At 47.7% G+C, this 22486-nt stretch overlaps 1 protein-coding gene across 1 annotated transcript in view; it reads left to right on the forward strand.

Annotated features, from left to right (window-relative positions):
* LOC119456685 (uncharacterized) overlaps positions 1-22486 on the forward strand; it is a 128168-nt gene that overhangs the window by 89152 nt on the left and 16530 nt on the right. Inside the window, exons 5-10 of the mRNA XM_049669021.1 lie at positions 1849-2145; positions 4663-4824; positions 8352-8449; positions 8934-9067; positions 20471-20556; positions 20930-21005. Coding sequence (XP_049524978.1) covers positions 1849-2145; positions 4663-4824; positions 8352-8449; positions 8934-9067; positions 20471-20556; positions 20930-21005 — 853 coding nt within the window. The remainder of the gene's footprint in view (positions 1-1848; positions 2146-4662; positions 4825-8351; positions 8450-8933; positions 9068-20470; positions 20557-20929; positions 21006-22486) is intronic.

The raw sequence follows: 22486 nt of genomic DNA on the forward strand, positions 1-22486 counted from the left end.
TTGTGCGTGTTATAAAACGTTGCGCGAAGTAGTAAATCGTTGACGTGGTATCGATTCGGAAGCAGTCAGCGCCTATGCGGAAGCGGTCAGTTGTCATGCAAAGCGGCTCGCCTGGCTCGCGTGTTTTCTCATCGCTACCAACGGCGTCGGGAAAACTAATTGTATTGGTACTTATGGGCGACATAAATGTTCAGACGTTGATTGTGCTGACGAATATGGGCGCTCTATAACGAGCTGTGGACACATCTCAAGGGCTGTCGACCCCGGATCCGACGGCCAGCGAGCTAGGCCTATATACCATCTCCCTGCGATCGCAAGCTCGCCTGGCTTGCTCGCTCGCTTCCGTCCGCACCGATAAAATCAAATGTATTGCAATTTAAGCGCGACATAACTGTGCACACGTTGTGCTGACCAACGTAGGAGGTTTATTACGAGCTACAAGCGGTCGTGTCGCAAGCGACACCGGTCTCTGATTCGACGGCCCAGCGAGCTAGGCCTGGCAGCTCCTAGCCATCGGCGGCTGTCGACGGAGCCCACACTGCGGACGCGGCCTTGCAGAAACACGTCTACGCTGCTCGCACAGACGCGTTTTTATTGTGATCGTTTGTGCGAAACTAGAGAACTGTGCAAAGACGTTTGTTTTCACTGTGCGAAGTTCCGCAGTATTCCGAGCGTCCATGCAGGGCCGCCTGTTGTGGGCGGAGCTACGCACCGCACATCGTTCCTACCATGTGTACCATAAGGCGCGGCCGAGCGCGGCCGTATCGTGAAAGCGGTCTGCGATGGGGACACAGTGCTGCGAGTGCTGATTGCTTCGAGCGGGCTGTGTTCTTGCCGCTTAGTTCGCGTGCAAGTGAGCGGTAGCACGAAGGTCAGTTAGCTCGCTGCTGCGGGTGCTATCTTGGACGCGATCGTCTTACGTGACGGACGAACGGACGTTTTACCTAGTTGGGTATGCTTAGGCCCGTATTCACAAACGGAACTTACCCTTAACTTATGACTTAAGTAGCCGGTTGATGCTTATAACGCGCTTCATAGACAAATCTTGTACTTAAGGTAAACTTTAATCCGACACTTGAGTGCCGGAAAGTAAAGTACAGCCATTGGGCAACCTTAAGTGCGACTTTCGCTACTCTCGCTTAGAAAGCTAGATGGCCGACCGGTGCAGCAGTCTTAAGTGCTCCTTAGGCAACTTAAGGCAACCTTATGTGCTCCAGGAGCATGGCGCGTTCTTCTTCGGAAAAGGTTCTCTTTTTTTTTTTTCATTGTCCGCGCGGGTTGAAAACACACACACTCTACGCACAAACACCGCACGTTGTCATCAACAAAACCAAAAAAAAAAGTCGGGACGGCGACACACACAACCGCAGTGGCTGCAAGAACCAATGTGAAATTGTGGCCAGACGAGTTTGAGTAAAGCGCAGAAACCAAATAGTTCTTTTTATTTCACTAAGCAGAATGCGTGTGCAAGCACTGCAACATTTATATTCGCATTACTCTGCTGCAAAAAAATTTTTTTTATGATTGAACCCATCATACACGTAAACTATTTACGTATCCTCGACACCAGACGACACATACTTGACCAGAAAAGGGTTACTTTCGAAAGTGATACTTAAAGTGTCGTTTTTGAAGCACTTTCCTAAAGCTTTCCTAACTCTTGTACTTTTCCCGCACTTATTGACGCCCTACTTAAGTTCCGATTGAGAATACGGGCCTTAGAAATGCTTACGCACTTAATAAGCAAAAGTGGAACGCCACGGGGTTCAGTTAGGTAACGAAAAACGCTCGTGTGCTGCGCACCTATGTCGACTGGACGTTGCCATTAAGACTCTCGGTGACCCGCAGGTGCGCCCTCCGCCGTTGCTGAACCTTCCCACGGTGACGCTGGAGCGAGTGGGTTCCCGGGACGAGGTGATGATGATGATGGACACCGAGACGACGGCCGGCTCGCATCGGCGCGAGTTCCGGTCGCCCAAGATGCGCTTCTTGGCACGCCTCATACCGAGCCGGCTCAGCCGGAGCCGTGCGGGCTCGCTCAGTCAGAGCGTGTTCGAGAAGGACGAGGAGCGCAGTCACATGACCATGAGCATGAGGTCCAAGCCCTCCAGCTGGAAGACTTTCTCCTTCTTCTCGCAGATGGTGGTGAGCGCGCCCAGTCATGTGCGATTCGGGGGGCCGAATTTACGTATATTTGCGTTCGTAAGCGCTCCCGGCCATTGGACTGCCACGACCCGCCGCGGTGGCTTAGTCAGCTAAGGCGTTGCGCTGCTGAGCACGAGAACGCGGTGGCCGCATTTCGATGGAGGCGAAATGCGGGCTGTGTGCTTGCGCCCGTGTGCTTGCGTTTTAGTGCACGTTAAAGAACCCCAGGTGGTCAAAATTAATCCGGAGCCCTCCACTACGGCGTGCCCCATAATCAGAACTGGTATTGACACGTAAAACCCCAGAAAGAAGAACTTTCGCAAATAATGTGTGCACCCGGGCCCGTAGCCGGAACTATTCCTTTTTTTTTGGGGGGGGGGGGGAGGGGGGGGGGGGGCATTGTGAAGGCCTTGAATATTTGAGGAAAGCGCCTATTTTTCAGTACTTATTTTCGGCAAAGATGAAAACTGCGGGGGGGGGGGGGGGGGAGGTCCCGGGCCCCTATGCCCCCTGCCCCCCACCCTGGCTGCGGGCCTGTGTCCACCACGAATGGAATTATAGCGTAAGTGGTCACGCGCAAAAACAGGGTCAAAACAAGTGGAGAATTGATCTAAACCGGTTCGAAATAAACTAACATGATCCTGAATAATGTAAAAGATAGGAATAATCAAGCATTAAGCGCATTAATTACCATAAACTCGTGAAAATCTTGAAATCTGATTTCATGTCGTTGTGGTCACGCACAAAAACAAGTTCTCAAAACAGGGTCACAACAAGTGCAGAATTTGTCAAAACCGGTTCGAAATAAACTGTCATGATTCAGAAGAATTTAAAAGAGCAATACTCATAAATTGATCGAATTAACAGAAACTTGTTAAAATAGCTTCTATAACTATCATCAGCAAAGCTTTCGCTCCATGTGCGGGTTGGTTTGGCTCCATGTGCGTGGTGGTTTCCCACCAGTTGTGCCTTAGCAGAGGTGTCAAAACGGATGATGGATTGCTAAACACAAGATAAAACCAGGACAAAACAAGATAAACACAAGGAAAACACAAGAGAAACACCGGCGAATCACTGCTTCCCACTTCTCCAGCTTTCACGTTGAGTGGAACTGCATTACCGCTGAGTTTACCAAGGCCACTGTCCCGGACGGTACCAAATTTTTTAAAGTTATGCACTTATTTATTTATTAGTACCCTCATGATAAAAGGTATACACGAAAACTCATTTATAAATATCAGTGAGAAACAGCTCACTGATTACATTTCTACATTAACACATTTGGAATTTTCGAGTGAAATACGTATAGTAGGTTAAAATGTAAGAAAATATTTCCAGGCATGGCGATTACAGTAATCATAAGAGGTACAGAATGCGTTGTTCGACAACTTCGTTGTAAGATTAGGCTCGAGCGTCTTTTATGTATTATTATTATTATTATTATTATTATTATTATTATTATTATTATTATTATTATTATTATTATTATTATTATTAGTATTATTATTTTCAAATCGGAATAACTTATATTAACTACTGAGAGGTATCATGGGGCCGCTTGCAGGAGGAATTTCGCCCTGGGGTAAATTTACCCGCAGCTAAAAAGCATCGCGTAAGCGACAGTAAGTTGTAAAAGTAGGTTGACTGACCACTCATGTAAGAACAGAGAAAACCTTCCACTGTTACTATTGTTATTCAGTGAGTTGTCATAAAAATGTGAACTAACAAGAAGACAGCGGTAGGCGCAAGCGCATGAGAAGGGATGATAGGTGGCAAACACCGACCACAAGAGATTTAGTGAGGTTCTCGAGAAACACGGCAGCCACGTTCACAATGACATTAAAAAACGGCGAAACATTCACATAGGTATGTCGTACAGCATGACTGAGATGCCTCGCGGATAGATGGCAGCTAATTATCATCATGTCGGTGGATAGCGTTCACCGTAGATTGTATGTGTGGCGATTATATACTATAAAGAATTGGTAGATTCTTTTCTTCCGCAATCATTTGTGATGCTATAGCCTGAAAGAACACAATAGTCGGCAAGCATGCTCGAGGAACAGGTGTTGCTTCTTCACGTCGCTTTGATGTTGCCTGAACCGCCTTTTTGAAATTTCCAATTTCGCCGATGTAAATGTATACGCGCAGCTTGCGAGCAGAATGACATACATGTTACCCTTACTAAATCTTTCGTGGTCGGTGTTCGTATTCATCTCTCATTACGTTCCATCCCCACCCCATGGGATTTCGTCATTTTGATTACATTCAAACACAACTTTAAGGAAAAAAGTGAATGAAACGTGTGCTCGTCCGATATGCCTTGTCCCGTCCGCTTCTTCCCCAGTTTTTTCAGCCATTCGCTTGTTTTATGTTTGCTCACACGTTCCAATCTAGCCTAGCGGGTAACTCAGCTTCGTCACATCGTACGCGGCTTCGCTGCTTTCTTGCCGAGCACCTTCTTGTGCCTTATCTGTGAACCTCGATTACAGTGTCGATAACAGCGTGTACACGCAGGAAAAGCCGCGACTGGAAAGCCTGCGCGAGTGGTCCTTCTCGAGGATCGTCGTCATCGACATTCTGCGCACGCGCAAGCAGGACCTGGTCTGCAGCGCACGGCACACGTTCTCTGGAGAGTGGGCCATCCTCAAGATCGTCTGGAAGAGGCGCTTCAGATCGGTACATTGGCAGTCTGACGCCTTTATAACGAAGTGCTTGGGGACCTTTGAAATCATTTGTTATACGGGTCACTTCGTTGTAATGGTCACGCACGGCACCGCTCGCAATAGAACCGGTATAGAGTTATTCCTTCGTTATACAGGTCATTTCGTTGTAGAGGCGCTCGACTTTAGTACTAACGACACGAAAGGGATTAGGGTCGGACTTGCTGGCTCGTAGCGGTTCTTACCGCGGTATAATTAAACAAACCCCATCTTCTGCCTTCCTTGAAATGCATAAGTGCGTTTTACAACCAACCCTTAAGTGTACTTGACGCGATTTTAAAACTCTTCGAAAAATACCCGCCGGGGTGGCTCAGTCAGCTAAGGCGTTGCGCTGCTGAGCACGAGGTCGCGGGATCGAATCCCGGCCGCGGCGGCCGCATTTCGATGGAGGCGAAATGCAAAAACGCCCGTGTGCTTGCGTTGTAGTGCACGTTAAAGAACCCCAGGTGGTCAAAATTAACCCAGAGCCTCCACTACGGCGTGCCTCATAATCAGAACTGGTTTTGGCACGTAAAACCCAAGAAAGAAGAAGAAAACTCTTCGAAAAGGAAGTGTTTCTAAGTTAGTTCATGAGGCAGTTTACAGCATCACTCATTGGCGTGCAAGAAGTGAGTGAATGGCCTTTGTTCCATTGACACCGTTTTGTTTTGTCTGAAGCGAACATGTAAGCAAGTCGAAAAAAATCTGAAGTTAGTTGGCCTACCAATTTAAGTAGGAGAAAATTGGAAAAGCCCTGTACTTTCAGTAATTGGCAGAAACAGACTGCAACGGGAAATAAATAAAAAAGTAAAAAACCCGCAGGTACTGAAAGAAAGACAAGCTTTCGGAAGGCTGACTGATGCGAATGTCGTTTCTTTTTCTAACGTGAAACACTTTTCACGTGACGCGTAAGGTGTGTGAACAAGATTTGCGCTCCATGGTTTGTTAAAATGCAAGTGATCTGTTGTCGATTTGATTCTTCTCTCGCACGGAAAAATGTATTTCGTGCAATCAGGCCACTGCGTCAAAAACCTCCTCGAGGAAGATCATGCGCAGTCATTAAAGGAAATATAAATATTTTCATTTTAACGAAACACTACAATATGTGTCATCGTAGCCCGCTCTTCTACGAAAAGAAAACGATATAAAAAGACTGCTTCGTGAGATAACATATATATTGTAAAGGAATCGACGAGACACAGATACAGAGACAGCACCCGTTGTTGTTGTTGTTGTTGTTGTTGTTGTTGTTGTTGTTGACCTGAATGGTTGTGGCGCACACCCACAAGCACCCGTTCCTGGGCCGGCTGTTCTATTCTGCTTCGTCGTCCTCTCTCTCTGCCCACGCCCGCAGTCCGAGCGCGGGAGCCTCAGTGCGTCGTTCTCTTCATTACAATATAGGAGTGAGGATCAACGGCGAATATCTCAGCAACCTTCGGTGTGCAGATGACATTGTCCTATTCAGCAACAATGGGGACGAATTACAGCAAATGATTGAGGACCTTCACTGAGAAAGTGCAAGGGCCCATTAACACTTGCGACTGGGCGAGGGTCGCGCGACCGATTGCGACTGGCGACCAGGAAAGCTACTCAAGACGAACGATGTTCACACTGACAAATGCGACCGACGAGTCGCTAAACCGAAATGTCTCACGATATGCCGTTCACGTCTCCTTGAAATGTCATCGCCGCGTAAAATAAGCGTCAGCGTATACGGGCGTCCCTGTTCCTTCGCATCGTTCAGCTGTTCTGCGACTGCGGTCGCGCGACTGAAGAATGGAGCAGTGAGCGACTGGCCGAAACGGTCGCATTTCGAGAAAAGCGACCATTTGCGACTACTTGCGACTGGTCGCTTTGTGACTAACTTAGTCGCGCGACCTCGCCTAGTCGCAAGTGTGAATTGGCCCTAAGAGTGGGGTTGAAGATTAATACAAACAAATATACAGACAAAGATAATGTTAAATAACCTGGCAATGGAACAGGAATTCAGGATCGCCAGTCAGCCTCTAGAGTCTGTAAAGGAGTACGTTTATCTAGGTCAATTATTCACAGGGGACCCTGATCCTGAGAAAGAAATTTACGGAAGAGTAAAATTGGGTTGGAGTGCAACGACGGCTGGCATTGCCGAATCCCGACTGGGAACTTACCACTGTCGTTGAAAAGAAAAGTGTACAATCATTGTATTCTACCGGTGCTAACATGTGGGGCACAAACTTGGAGGTTAACAAAGAAGCTCGAGAACAAGTTAAGGACCACACAAAAAGTGATGGAACGAAAAATGTTAGGCCTAACGTTAAGAGACAGGAAGAGAGCGGTGTGGATCAGAGAACAAACAGGGATAGCCGATATTCTAGTTCACATTAAGCCGAAAAAATGGAGCTGGGCAGGCCATGTAATGCGTAGCATGGATAACCGGTGGACCATTAGAGTTACAGAATGGATCCCAAGAGAAGGGAAGCGCAGTCGAGGACGGCAGAAAACTAGGTGGGGTGATGAAGTTAGGAAATTTACAGGCGCAAGTTGGAATCAGCTAGCACAAGACAGGGGTAATTGGAGATCACAGGGAGAGGCCTTCGTCCTTATAAGCTGATGATACATATATATGCAGGGTGTCCCAGCTATCACGCAGCACGATTTACAAGATGAGGAACGGCGTTACGCGAAGCAAACCTAGTGCGTATTGTTTCCAGTACAGTGGAGTAGGCCGCCAGTAATCTTTCGTTACTGAGATTTAATTAGGTAATTGTAATTAATGATCTAACTCGAGAAGAACTGTCCTAATTATCGAAGTGTCAATGAGAAAATTGTAGGGCAACATGAAAAGCTCCTGATACAGTTTTCTGTTGCTCAATACGTGCTACATAAATGTGTTTTTTCGAGTGTGAAAGAAGCCTGCGAATACACGCTAAGTGCCTCGAGCGGCCAGTCGCGCGGCAATTCTGCGTGTATTCGCGGCCTTCTTTCACACTCGGAAAAACACATTTATGTAGCACGTATTGAGCAACAGAAAACTGTGTGGGGAGTTTCTCATGTTGCTCTACATTTTTTTTTCATTGACACTTTGATAATTAGGACAGTACGTGAAGAGTTAGATAATTAATTACAATTACCTTATTAAATATCAGTAACGAAAAAATTACTGGAGGCTACTCCACTGTACTGGAAACAACACGCACTAGGTTTTCGCGTAACGCCGTTTCTATTTTTTTTTAAATCGTGCTGCGTGATAGCTGGGACACCCTGCATATATATTGTGACCAAACAGTCTGGGCGTCAGTCCGAACCTCAGTTTATTGACAATCCCCACCCATCCTCATCTTCCTCGTTTTCACCATCCACCCGTGAACCGTCACGTACACACGCACATATATACATGTATGTATCGAATGCGCGTGAGTGTTCATCGACTACTGTATACACAGGAAACCCACACCGTGTACTGAGTTTCTGGTCAGTCTTTAAGCATCACCGAATCTAAATTCGCACTTTGCATTATTGCTGCAGAAAAAGACTGACATCACCCGAGAGCGCAAGGTCTGGGAGGCCGTGTCCGACTGCCAATTCGTCGTGGGGCTCAAGGCGTATTTCAAAACGCCGCAATGGTAAGACGCTGTTAAGCAGAAACCTGGGAGTACGTTTTGTAACGACCAACTTTGTTATTTCTTGAAATCTTTTTTTTTCTTAATCATCTATCGCGCCATGCTGCCGATCTCGGCGATAACGGCAGCGCAGCGGTGTCCAAGCTGATACGACGAAGAGCGAAACGCACAGAAAAAAAAAATCATAGTATGGATCGTTACAAGATATTGCCAAGGAGCTAGCTTCTTTTCCACTGACACCGATTTGTTTAAATTTTAGTATTTTGTAACAATTTATATAATTTTTCTCTAATTGATTAAAGACAACGAGGCAATGTGCGAAGAAGTAACGAAGGATGAAAAAAAAAGGGGGGCGGGGGATCTTTAAAAAATCTGGCCCCCGGTTCGCCCGCCTTTCACGGCCGTTCATTGTCGTACAAAAAAAAAACTATACTGCACCTAAGTTATTCGAAAACATTGTAACGTGTGCCGCGCGTTTATTTTGCAGTTACTGTTTCGTGGCCGAGTACTACGAGGGATGCACACTCCAGTCGCTTCTCGAAGAAGGCGCGCTGCGAGATGACGTCATCGTGAATATCGTCGCCAACGTCACATACGCGCTCAAGTACATCCACGACCGAGGTGGGCTGAGCTTTCATTATTGATGATGTAACCACGACAAATCGGTATCGCTCATTGGTGTACTTAAGCGTGGTCTGAAACATTTTCTGTGAGCACGGCGCTGAATTCATTCGGATGTGGGCGGTTGCACATGGTTCAAATATAACTAGTACCAAAGCCAGTAACCTGCATTGACGCTTCTATTGTGGTAGTTTAAATACGGAAATATGACATAAAATATGTGGAGGCAGTCCAAGCACGTTTTAAAGGCAAACGGCTTAGCAAGTGGGGGGCGCCACAAGAACTATTAGCACTGAACAATTAGGCCGCTAAATTTTTTTCAGGCTTGGAGTGGCGCCTCACACCGGCAAAAAAAAGAAATGCCTACAGCCGGCTGGGCTACAGGCAATAAAATTATGAAGGCCATTTCAGCTTCAACAAAGACACTCCACTGCAGAACAGTATTTGGCCATTACCTCCCTCATTTCAGGAGAAGGGTGGGGGGGGGAGGGGGTCACGTCCCCGGTATGCCACGCCCTGGCTTTATCAGTGGCTCTGGGATTTAAAGCGAATGGAAGCATTAACTGGTCAATGGTCGAGATGAGCAAGATATGTTTAGAGTATTGCTGGAAACAAGGAGGAGGAGGAACAACTTTATTAAAAACACCAGTCAATGAGCGTCAGGAGAGAAATCCTTCTCCCCCGTTGCCCCTAGCCGTCGGCCGGAATACCTTGAGACACAGCAGCAGCAAGGGCGCTTGGCCGACGATGTCCTGCTGGACGTCGGGGTCTGGGCTGCGGAGCAAAGCCTCCCAGGATTCTAGAGTGCGCGAACTATCATGCTTAGACGGACATGTCCATACCACGTGAACCAGATTTGCTGCCTCATCACAGAATTTGCACTTTGAACCGAATACTCCTGGATGCCACTTGCTGGAGAGTACGGTGTTTGGAAAAACCCCCGTCTGTAATTTCCTCCACATAACCTCATCTTTCTTACTGAGTGTTCTGTCCGCTGCCGGGTGAATTTGTCGATTTAGTCTGTAGTGTACTGTGGTTTCCTGGTATGCGCGCATATCCTCTCTTGCTTACAGTTTCGGTGACTTGGGAGGTTCCGGGGGTCGACCGGTAAGTGAGACCTCGGGCGACCGAATGAGCCTCCTCGTTCCCTCCAAGTCACTGGTGAGCTGATGCCCAAACGAGCAGAACAAGCTGTCTGGGTAGTCCTTCCCTGTTTAATATACGGATGACAGTTTCCGTCACCCTCCCCGATTCGTAATTTCTCACAGCGTTTTTGGAGTCGCTGATGACCACCTTTACCCCCCTTTGGCTGACGGCCAAGGCTATGGCCACTTCTTCAGCTTCAACCGTCTCGACGCCGCTGACTGTGCAGCACGCCATTGGTGTTCCATGTTCTCTAACCGCCACGGCCTCATATGCCGCTTTGCTGTAATATTCTGCAGCGTCCGTATACAGGACGTCTTGTCGACCAGTATACCTAGTTTGTAATGCCTCTGCCCTGCCTTTACGTCTGCCGTCGTGAAAGGCAGGGTTCATGTTTCTGGGTAGCGGAGGTATTTTTATCTTGTCCCTGATCTGTCTGGGTCTCTTGAGCGCACTTGCTCATGTTTGGGCTCGTAGCCCAATTGCTCTAAAATTTTCCTCCCCGTCTTAGATCCAAGTAGCCTTTGATGCTGCGCGGTAAGGGCAGCCTCAATTAGTTCCTCGATAGTGTTCGATACCCCTAGCTTCAAAGGTATGTCGGTGGACGTGTTCTGGGGGAGTCCGAGCGCGACCTTGACACTTTTCCTAATAATGATTTCGAGCTTGTTCCGTTCTACACCACTGAGCTTGAGGTAGGGTGCCACGTACTGCTGATTACGAAGGCTTGCGCTAGCCTCAGGAGATTCGCCTCCATCCCAGCGTGCCTGTTCGCTATTCGTCTGATGAGACGACACGTCTGTTTTGAACTGGCTTCTAACCTAGCAAGCGTTTCATAATTCTTCCGGTTTGCCTGAATCCTCAGCCCGAGCACGCGGATACTGTCGACCGCGGGGATTTCTGCGCCGTTGACGTACAGGTGGATGCCAGCCTCGCACTTTTGGTGAAGCCATCGTTTTCCGGGGGGCACTATGAACAGTACTTCCGACTTTTCGGCCGAACATCTAAGTCCTCTGGGTTTCAGGTACTCCTCGATGATGTCAATTGCAATTTTCAGGGAGCTTTCTATTTGTCCATCACTGCCCTTGTTCATCCATAATGTTAAGTCATCCGCTTGTATGGTGTGGTTTAGATTCTCAATTTCCCCCAACTGTTCAGGGAGTGTCAACATCGCAATGTTGAAGAGGGTAGGGATAAAACCGAGCCCTGCGGCGTCCCCACGTTACCCAGTTCAATGTTCTCTATAGATTCTTCCCCTGTCTTGAGAGTGGCTTTCCCGTTGGTAAGAAAGTCCTTGGTGTAATGGTACACTACCTTACCGACATTGAGTGAGTTCAAGTTCTCCAAGATGGACACGTGCCTCACGTTGACAAATGCCTTTGCCACATCTAACCCCATGATCACTTTCGTGTCTCGCGTTTGCTTGTCTGTAATTTCGTCCTTGAGCTGCAGCATCACGTGGCATGCCGACAGCTTTGGTAGAAAACCGATCATGGTGTCCGGATACAGTCCATTTTCCTCCACGTACATATTGAGCCGCGTCTGAACGACGTGCTCCATATGCTTACCCACGCAGGAGGTGAGCAATATAGGCCTGAGGTTCTCGAAGCCCAGTTTATTACCCGCTTGGTAATGAAAATGAAGTCGGCGAGTTTCCACTCCTGCGGTATCGTCCCCTTCTCCCAGCACTCCTGCATGTACGTTGCGAGGTTGGCGATTGAGCTGTCGTCTAAGTTACGGAGCATTTTGTTGCTCACTCTGTCCGGTCCTGCCGCTGACTTAGTCCATAGCCGATTAATTTTGTGCTCTGACCTCAGCTAGGGAGATCGGAGCGTCTAATTCCGAATTCTCTCCCCTCCGTAGGCCGGGAGGGGTTCAGGTTCGGCGGGATTGATGTACATATTCCTAAGTTCTTCTAAGAGTTCCTTCTTAATGCCATCAAATTGATGCGCCATTCTTTATAGCTGTTGTTTGGACGCTGACTTTGTGCTATCCGGATCTAAGAGGTGGCGAAGAAGTCGCCACGTCTCGCGGTACTCATATTCCTCTCCATCTGACCGCAGACGTTCCCCCAATTTTGCTTCGTGAGCGTGATCGCGTGCTCTTCAATTTCCTTGTTTAAAGCCGCTATCTGTTTCCTGATATTTCGAGCCCATCTCTTCTGTCGAAGTCGGTCCTCCAGCGCTTTCTTTTTCCTTCAGAGATTAACTAATCTCCTGTCTACCGCTTCGTTGTCCCCCTCAGTTTCCACCGCTTAGGTTGCCTCTTTAAGAGGGCGCACTACGCCATCGCTCCACTCCACAATATCAGAGATGGGAGTCGGGTCGTCCCTGAGTGCCCTGAAAAAGTCCCAATTTACGGCCTCTACCCTCCGTTTGCGGGTGGTTGCCGGGCTTCCTTCTACCACCACTTCTATGATTTTGTGATCGCTGCCTAAGCCCTCGTTTGTATTGCACCACGTGGCTCTAGTGCCGCTCCCCGTCAAGGTGAGGTCGGGTGTCGTATCACACGCGACACTAGTTCCCTTCTTCGTAGGCTGCAGTCGGGTCGGTTATTAAATCCAGATTATGAGTTTGTATGCAGAAGACAAAGATAATGTTCAATAGCCTGGCAAGGGAACAAGAATTCAGGATCGCCAGTCAGCTTCTAGAGTCTGTATAGAGTACGTTTATCTAGGCCAATTACTCACAGGGGACCCTGATCACGAGAAATTTACAGAAGAATAAAATTGGGTTGGAGTGCATACGGCAGACATTGCCAAATTCTGACTGGGAGCTTACCACTGTCGTTGTAAAGAAAAGTGTACAATCATTTGCATTCTACCGGTGCTAACATATGGGGCAGAAACTTGGAGGTTAACAAAGAAGCTCGAGAACAAGTTAAGGACCGCACAAAGAGCGATGGAACGAAAAATGCTAGGTCTAACGCTAAGAGACAGGAAGAGAGCGTTGTGGATCAGAGAACAAACGGAGATAGCCGATATTCTAGTTGACATTCAGCGGAAAAAGTAGAGCTGGGCAGGTCATGTAATACGTAGGATGGATAACCGGTGGACCATTATAGTTACAGAATGGATACCAAGAGAAGGGAAGCGCAGTCGAGGTCGGCAGAAAACCAGATGGGATGATGAAGTTAGGAAATATGCAGGCGCAAGTTGGAATACGCAAGCGCAAGACAGGGGTAATTGGAGATCGCAGGGGAGGCCTTTGTCCTGCAGTGGACATAAAATATAGGCTGATGATGAATGATGATGAATGATGAGTTTGTATGTCGTCCCACAATTTCCTGCCCTTGATCGAAGTCTGCTTATATCCCCATGCCGTGTAGTGAGCGCTAAAGTCCCCCACAATCAACAGCGGGTTGTTCTTAATCTTACGTCTCGTCGTCGCGAGGAGATACCCGAAGTCGCATTTTCTTTGTCTGGGAGAGCTGTAGACATTTAATAAAAACAAGCTACCGTCTCTCTTTCTTCGCGGTATCAGTTCTACGAGAACGTGGTCGATTTGTGTACTTCCGGTGTCATGTTGCACCGCCGTGACGTTTCGCCTGACTAGGATGGCCACCTGCGTGCTTTCGCCCTCGCCTACATAGGATTTGTACCCCGACAATTTTGCCTTTCTGCCGCATTACTGCAGTGCTATTAGCTCCGGTCGATCCCCGTTCCTCAGGAATTCCTGTAGGACCGCACGCTTGCGCGTGAAGCCTCTACAGTTCCATTGTCAAACGGTGTTTTTACTGGATCTGTGAGCCATGATTGCCAACTAGCGGCTTCATCTGACTTCCTAATACTTGCTGGGTGAGCTGTCCATATGCCCGATTCCTCTTCGCAAATTCTGCTTTAAGTTCTTCAGTGAGTTTCTTATCCCTCTGATGCAGTCGCTCTGTGAGATTGTTATCTCGCTGATGCAACTGCTGTGTCAGATTTTGGAACATCCCCAACATGCGTTCCTCGAAAGCCTTGCGCCATTCATCGTCCTGACTAGATTTGGTCTCAAATTTTCCCACCAGTTTCGCTATTTTAATGTCTGTCACTGTCTCTATGTCCTTTTCTATCATGGGCTTCTCCATTTCCTTCGCCCTCTTCTTAGCAGGGGGCGGAGACGCTATCTGCTCCTCTGATTCTTCTATATTTGGCTTTTGAGACACTTGCGGTTGTTTAACCGGTGCTTAAGAGCTATATTAAGCTCCTCAATTTGCCTACTCATCGCCGCTAGCTGTTCTTTAAGCATGCGATTCTCTTCCTTAATCTGAAACATTTCCTCATCGCGTTTATCCTGGGAGGCCCTGCCGGCCCAACCCACCTATCTGTTCGGTGACGGGGCTCTCACTGGATTGTTGACGACAGCGCCGCCGGAGGTCCCCGCGCGGGATTCCCGGGCCCGGCCTTCTGTTGCTTCTCCCCTTCCTGCCGTTGCGGCAGTCGCGGGAAGGAATCCGACCTCCCTCTCGACATGCTCCGCTGTCTTGACGGACTCCTGGATCTCCCTTGATTCCTTTCCCATCTGCTCCTTCTTACTTCGGCCTCCTTCGCCTTACGCTCTTTCTCCTCCAAGCGCAGCTTAGCCTCCCATTGCCTCTTCTTTATCGTATAAGGGGTCCTGAACGCTTCCTTGCATTTCCGGTCCGCTGTGAATTGACCGTTGCCGCACAACTTACACTTGGGCTCACATGCGTGATCCTCAGGTGGGGACGTCATTCCGCATCCCCGACATTGAACTTGTTCGCTGACACATACGTGCGATCCGTGTCCTAGCTCGCCACATTGGTAGCACACCTCGTAGCGTTTCTTGTAGAGCACACGCTTCAGAGGTACGTCATAACAGTACATCCACCTCGGCACTGTCTCGTTTTTGAAGGTGACGATTGCCTAGCTGGAGTTGCCCATCTTCCTAACGCCAAGTATCGGTGGGTTCCTCGGGTTACCGAAGGCCTCTGTCAGTTCCTCTATTGTCAATCTCGGGTCGATTCCGTGCACCACACACCGCCCGTTGTCTTGGTGCGGCGCGAGGTACGCCGTGACTTCGTAGTCCTTGTCTTCGATCTTGATAGACTTACTCTTGGTCACCTTCCAGACAGTGTCCATGTCTGGGGTGCTGAAAATCAGAGTGCCTTGCTTGTCGTTAACAATCAGCATTTCCTTTTCTTGCCCCTTAACCCAGGCAATTTGCGCTGCCATGCGCACCGCCGCACTCAGTCTGGTAGTTGGAACTTTTGCGAGCGCCAGCCTGTTCTACGGCCGAAGAACGGGCTGGCGCTCGCAATGCGTGCCCTCATCTTGTAGTCGTTCGCCGGTAATCGCGGGAGGTGCGACGCAATTGAACGCTCCGCGACAGTAGCGCACCCAGGATCTCTGCCAGGGGGGGTGACAGTTTGCGAATACCATCTAAACAGCACTAATTTCGATTTCTTCACGGGAAATTGTAAAAAAAATGCGCTTTTTGCGAGTGTGCAGACGATTGCGCGCCTTACATCTTAGTTGCAGTACTCAAATGCGTAAGGAAAGAAAAGGGGTTAAACACAACCGGGGGTTAAGTCGGCCTCAGGGGGGGGGGGGTTACAACCCCCGAATTCTACCCCCCCCCCCCCCCCCCCCCCCGTCGGTGCGCCACTGCTCCGCGATCTTCTGCCCCAGCTTCTCATACGCGGCGTTCGCCGCTGCCGCCTTCTTGCCCTCCCCGGACTCGGCTCCGCGTTCCGCCCGCTCGCCGTTATTCTGGCTTTCTCGCCGTTCGTCTCTCGCAAGGTCCTGCAGCTCTTTGACATGTTTTCCCACTTTTGTGATCCAATCCGCTGATTTTAATTCTTCGGGGGTAATTTCGGTAACCTCTACGGTCACCTCCATGGTCATCGTGCCTCCACAGTGGGTTCCGAAGCGAGCGCCGGGGGCTTCGGTCGCCGCCGAGCCACCGCGTTTGTTGAACGCCGCCTTAGCTAGGTGGGAGACGCGGTCGACATAAAAGTGGCCGTAAAACATCCAAAAGTCCACTTACAGTCATAAAATTGGAATCCAGGTGATTCTTGGGACTTCCGATGGGCGATCATATATATCACTTAAAGCAGGGAAGAAATTGATAGGCATAGGCAACTGTGGAAGGTTTTATGAAATGTGTTTGTTTATGAAAGAGAGTAATGATTCAGGAGACATAGACAAATTTTTAGGACGCTGAAGCTTCGCCTTTAAGAGTGGAGCGTTAGTGGAGCGTGACTGCTTCTCACGCTTCCCGTCAACTGCAGCTTATGTAACCGTAATGTTTACTGGGAAACGCTGGCGGTGAACGCTATGCACGAAGGCGCGCTTTCTGCATGGTGGAAACGCGGCCCCTTGCGTGGGCCAATCTTCTGTTATTGCTTCGCACTTTTAATATTTCAGTCTGAGGAGATTTAACATGAAAGGCATGTGCTGTCGGTGTTTTGTTTAATGACGTTTGTTTGTAGGCCATCATTCTCAAAATTCTGAGGAATAACTTTGTAAAGAATGTAAGACAAAGTCTGAGCAACTTTGGTGGTAAAATAAGTACAGTATTTAGTGTCTACAGTAATTATGCTGGCCTTACAAATATCTATATGTTTCTTAACAGGTATTTCGTATTTATAATCAATATGCATCATTGTCAGGGGGTAAAATAAATATGAGGAAATGCGAAGCATTAAATTTAGGACGCAGTGCAATAACTTTACCAGGAAACATTAAACAGACCAAGCTTATGCAAATATTAGGCATAAAATTTTCTACAAGTGGTGTTTCACCTCACACGTGGCGAGACATTATCAGCTGTATTAAAGCACAGTCGGAAGCTAGCAGTGACTGCGTCGCCGCTGCCGCTAGCAGAAAGGGCTTTCTTTATTAAGAATGTATTGTGCAGTAAACTGTGGTTTGCTGCAAGAGTGGCTCTTCCGCCGTCACCAACAGTACGCGTAGTAAACAAACTTATTTTTTCATGGTTCTGGCTAAACAAGACACAATACGTAGCACAACAATTTTTGCGTCTGCCGAAAGCCAGCGGAGGATGGAGCTTGCCGTGTACATTTGGTAGGCTGCTCTGCACTAAGAGTAAAAGCTGTGCAGTAAGGGTAAAAGCAGACCAATTCAGGCTGGTGCTCGCAAACAAATATGCAGCTTTAGAAAATGAAGGTAAAGACAACATAGAGGTCATGAATGAAGCCGTAACTAGGTTGATCTCAGAAGCAGCAATTGAAGTAGGAGGTCTAAAGAAACGACAAAACATGAAAATGTCCAACTCAAGAGATCAGATAGAATTCGCTGAACTGTCAAAACTGATCAACAAGAAGAAAGTAAGGGATATTCGAAATTATAAAGTAGGAAAGATTGAGGAAGCCGTAAAATATGGACGCAGCATTAAGTCACTAAGAAGAAAGCTTGGCATAGGACAAGGCAAGATGTATGCACTGAAAGATAAGCATGGTAATATCATCAGCAATTTCGATGACATAGTAAAAGCAGCGGAAGAATGCTACACTGACCTGTACAGTGCCCAAGACAGCCAAGCTACTTTCATTCGAAATAGTGATGAACCGGATACAGAGGCTCCTTCTATAACTAGCGATGAAATTAGAAGGGCCTTGAAAGACATGACCAGGGCAAAAGCTGCTGGAGAAGATGGAATAACAGTAGATTTATCAAAGATGGAGGAGATATAATGCTTGAAAAGCTTGCGGCCCTTTATACGCAATGCCTCACAACTTCAAGTGTACCAGAGAGCTGGAAGAACGCCAACATTATACTAATTCATAAGATGGGAGACGTTAAAGAATTGAAGAATTAAAGACCCATTAGCTTGCTTTCAGTATTGTATAAAATATTCACCAAGATAATTTCCAATAGAATCAGGGCAACACTTGAATTCAGCCAACCAAGAGAACAGGCTGGCTTCAGGAAGGGATATTCTACGATGGATCATATCCATGTCATCAATCAGATAATCGAGAAATCTGCGGAGTACAATCAATCTCTCTATATGGCTTTCATAGATTATGAAAATGCATTTGATTCAGTAGAGATACCAGCAGTCATAGAGGCATTGCGTAATCAAGGAGTACAGGAGGCATACGTGAATAGTATCTTAGCAAACATCGACAAGGATTCCACAGCTACCTTGGCTCCCCACAAGAAAAGTAGAAAGGTACCTATCAAGAAAGGGGTCAGGCAAGGAGACACAATCTCTCCAATGCTATTCACTGCATGCTTAGAAGAAGTATTCAAGCTCTTAGACTGGGAAGGCTTAGGAGTGAGGATCAACGGCGATTATCTCAGCAACCTTCGGTTTGCAGGTGACATTGTCCTATTCAGCAACAATGCAGATGAATTACAGCAAATGATTGAGGACCTTAATCGAGAAAGTGTAAGAATTGGGTTGAAGATGAATATGCAGAAGACAAAGATAATGTTCAATAGCCTGGCAAGGGAACAAGAATTCAGGATCGCCAGTCAGCCTCTAGAGTCTGTAAAGGAGTACGTTTATCTAGGTCAATTACTCACAGGGGACCCTGATCACGAGAAAGAAATTTACAGAAGAATAAAATTGGGTTGGAGTGCATACGGCAGGCATTGCCAAATCCTGACAGGGAGCTTACCACTGTCGTTGAAAAGAAAAGTGTACAATCATTGCATTCTACCGGTGCTAACGTATGGGGCAGAAACTTGGAGGTTAACAAGGAAGCTCGAGAACAAGTTAAGGACCGCACAAAGAACGATGGAACGAAAAATCTTAGGACTAACGTTAAGAGACAGGAAGAGAGCGGTGTGGACCAGAGAACAAACGGGGATAGCCGATATTCTAGTTGACGTTAAGCGGAAGAAATGGAGCTGGGCAGGCCATGTAATGCGTAGGATGGATAACCGGTGGACCATTAGGGTTACAGAATGGATACCAAGAGAAGGGAAGCGCAGTCGAGGTCGGCAGAAAACCAGATGGGATGATGAAGTTAGGAAATTTGCAGGCGCAAGTTGGAATACGCTAGCGCAAGACAGGGGTAATTGGAGATCGCAGGGAGAGGCCTTTGTCCTGCAGTGGACATAAAATACAGGCTGATGATGATGAGAATGATGTGCACTAAGAGTACATGTGACCTACTTGATGATGATGAGTACCCAGGTAGGCCACTTCTCCTTTATTGGCTGGGTCATTACCGTCGAACGCTTATGCCGCAAAGTTCAGGCAACTTGCTTCCGACAGCGGTAACGCCAGCACCGCAGTATGCGGCGGCTGCGCGCTTACAAAGCCAGCTTGTGCAAGTAAGGAATACAAAGTGGCGTACGACACCAGTTTCAAGGCTTTGTGAAATGTTGTGTGAGACGGCTGTGCCTCCAGGCACACCTACTACAAAAACATGGACAGCCGTTTCTTCACCTGATTTGCCTTCTAAAGTGAAGGATTTTCATTGGCAATATCAGTGGGGCATTCTGCCTACAAGAGACAGGCTTGAACGCTGGGTTATGGTAGCGAATGATAAATGCATACATTGCGCACAAACAGAGACCAACACGCATGTAGTAAAGGAGTGCGTTGTAGTGCGCACCTTCTGGAAGCTGGTTGGAAGATTATTTGGAATATCCATCGTGCGGGCACCACATCGGCGAGATCGGTTTGCGAGTCTCGTCTACTACAGCGTTGGCTACGTTTTGTGGTGCTTCCGCAACATTGCAGAACGATCCTGGCAGCCAAATAGAGCAATGTACCCCAGAGTGCGCAAACTACGGGTGATAATATGGGGTCATCTTGAAGAACAGCTCTTGAAGCTCGGTGAAGCCGAGTTTCTTCGCCGCTGGTCTACGCGGTACCTAACCGTGTCTCGAGGCAAAGTTTTGCTACAGCCAGAATAATAGCCAAATTTTGTTTGCCTGAGTAGCGACTGTACTTGTGTGTGCCTCGGGTGTCATTCATGAATCCGAGGCTGACATTTATGATTTTGCATGTACACACTGTCACAGTGGTTTTATGTGTAGCAAAGCCAGTGTTAAACAGACACCATTTACTATTTTGTTTGCGCTTTTGTTTTGTTTATATCAAGTACGATGTGCAGTACGTTATATTGTGCTCTACGTTCATACAACAGTTGTACGCGTGCCTACGGCTGAATAAATTTCCTTGTCAACTACCTCGAGCAGGCTAGGTGACTATTTGTCGCCGCCCCGTTTCGAAGGGGATGCAAAAAAAAAAATAATCACCGTCATTATCGCTCTAGGATGTAACTGGTATCGATGCAGCCTACGCAGTCGCTTTATGTTACGCTTTTGTCGTGCAGACATGATGTACCGCAACATCTCGCCGACGACCATCCTCATCGACATGACCGGCACTGCGCGACTCTTTGACTTCGCCTTCTGCTCCGTGAGTGGCGACCAATGCGCCCGCAATATTTTCTGCACGCATCGTATTCATTGACCATTTGCAGTGATGCTAAAGAGAAACAATAGGTTAGTCTTAATAGATAAATAGTTTTTTTTCTTTTTGTTTTAATGCCAGTAACGTCCTCCTTATCGTGAGCGGTAACTTGGTAACTCATAAAAGGCCCAAAAATGTCATCGCAACATTCAAACTCGTTGATAGTGATCACGAGAAAAAGTCAGCCAATCTTTTCCGTCCACAGCGTAGTTCGGCCGAAAATAACGGAGAAATGGTCTGGCACAGCGACAGAAGCATTGAAATAAATGACTTCGGAGCGGCTGAGATTTATCTTGGCGTCGGGTCTCGGTCTCCGCAGGTTGGCAAAACGTCGAGCAGCCGGGTTGGCTCGATACCCTATATGGCGCCGGAAGTTCTAAGGATGGAAGTATATGGTAACACGCCTGTTTACTTTTGCTAATTGGCGCGATGTCTATGACCTCATTCTGCAAAAATGCGTGCCCTCAAAGCAGTCTCGATGTTTATGGAACCATTGTCAGGTCGTCGCTGCCGGTTCGCATGTAAGGTTTCATGCTATAGAGCGGCAGAAACGCACCGGAATTCCAATTCCCATGACAGCAGAATATTGCTATTGCGACAGCAATTATACGGACACTCTAGGCGCGCCTTTGCCGACCCCTTGTTGCCACCGTATTGACGGCGCATGTGCGCCCCGCCCGTGCACGGAGCGTTCTGTCACCAGAGGTGCAAGCGACATGGAGTGCGTTTAGCTGCAAAAGCGGCCAAGCCAAGCCAGGCCAAGTGGACGCTCCGTGAAGTTCCGCTAAATTGGCGTGACGGCTTAGGTCAAGGGGGCGATCGTATCCTTAAAAGAAAGAATAAATGTGTTACCACCATTGCTCAGTCGGCTCTGCACGGGAGCCAGATCAGCGTTCTGCTTTCCGCTGCTGGTATTAGCGTTGTACGCACAGAGCAGCAGTTATGCTGATCGGCTGTGTGCCCCGTGGTGCATACACGGGTCACACTTGCCTGACCGGAACGAACGGCAGACGTGAAGCCAAAGCTATCTAATGTTCGCTGACAAAGGCTGGTTGTTCTCCGTCGCTCTCGTCTTGAACGCCGTCTAGGTGCGATGCCTCCAATGTAGGGAGCTTACATGCAACGCTGTTGCATGTAGGTTCCCTACTCCAATGCCGTTGGCAGCGATCCTATAATCCCGTGATAGTTGTGAGATGCTTGGCATGCCAGAGTGCTGTTTCAGCAGCGCAGCAGAAGTTGCTTTCCGTGATGCACTGTGCGAACATGTTGTCTTCATGTATTGTTAGAACACTGTCCTATGGGTTAGAGCGCAACTCTTAACCATACTATCACATTCTCAGCTTCGGGAAACTGCCAATCTTTTTGGAGTACGATGGCTAAACTGCTAGCGCCTGGGAAGGGCCGCATAGTTTGAGGCTTTGTTAGAGCCAAAGAAATTGTGCAGAAACTATTGGCGATGATTGCCAATGTAAGTGAATAGTTGAGCGCTTGTAGAAAGCTATTGATTTATTAAAATAAATGATGCTCTGGATGGTGTAATTCGTCAGAGAACAGCGTCGTTAGCCAGCATATCCGTAGCGTTAGTATAGGTAGCTATACATACAGTGTGTCCCAGCTATCATGCATCGCGTTTTTAAATAAAAGCGGCCCATTCTACGCAAAGATCACCAAGTGCACATTATTTGGTCGAGTAGAGTGGCCGCCAGCAATTTTTTGTTGATGCCATTCAATTTAATAGTTAATTTCAGTTAGCTATTACTGTTCTGAATGCAATGGTGTTAATGAAGAATTTGTAAGAAATTGAAAGAAACTTGAAGCTGGCATGTTTTCAGCCAGGTGATAAAGAAAGCCCGCGAAAATAGAAAAATATCACGTG

The sequence above is a fragment of the Dermacentor silvarum genome, chromosome 6 (genome assembly GCF_013339745.2).
Source record: "Dermacentor silvarum isolate Dsil-2018 chromosome 6, BIME_Dsil_1.4, whole genome shotgun sequence".
NCBI lineage: Eukaryota > Metazoa > Arthropoda > Arachnida > Ixodida > Ixodidae > Dermacentor > Dermacentor silvarum.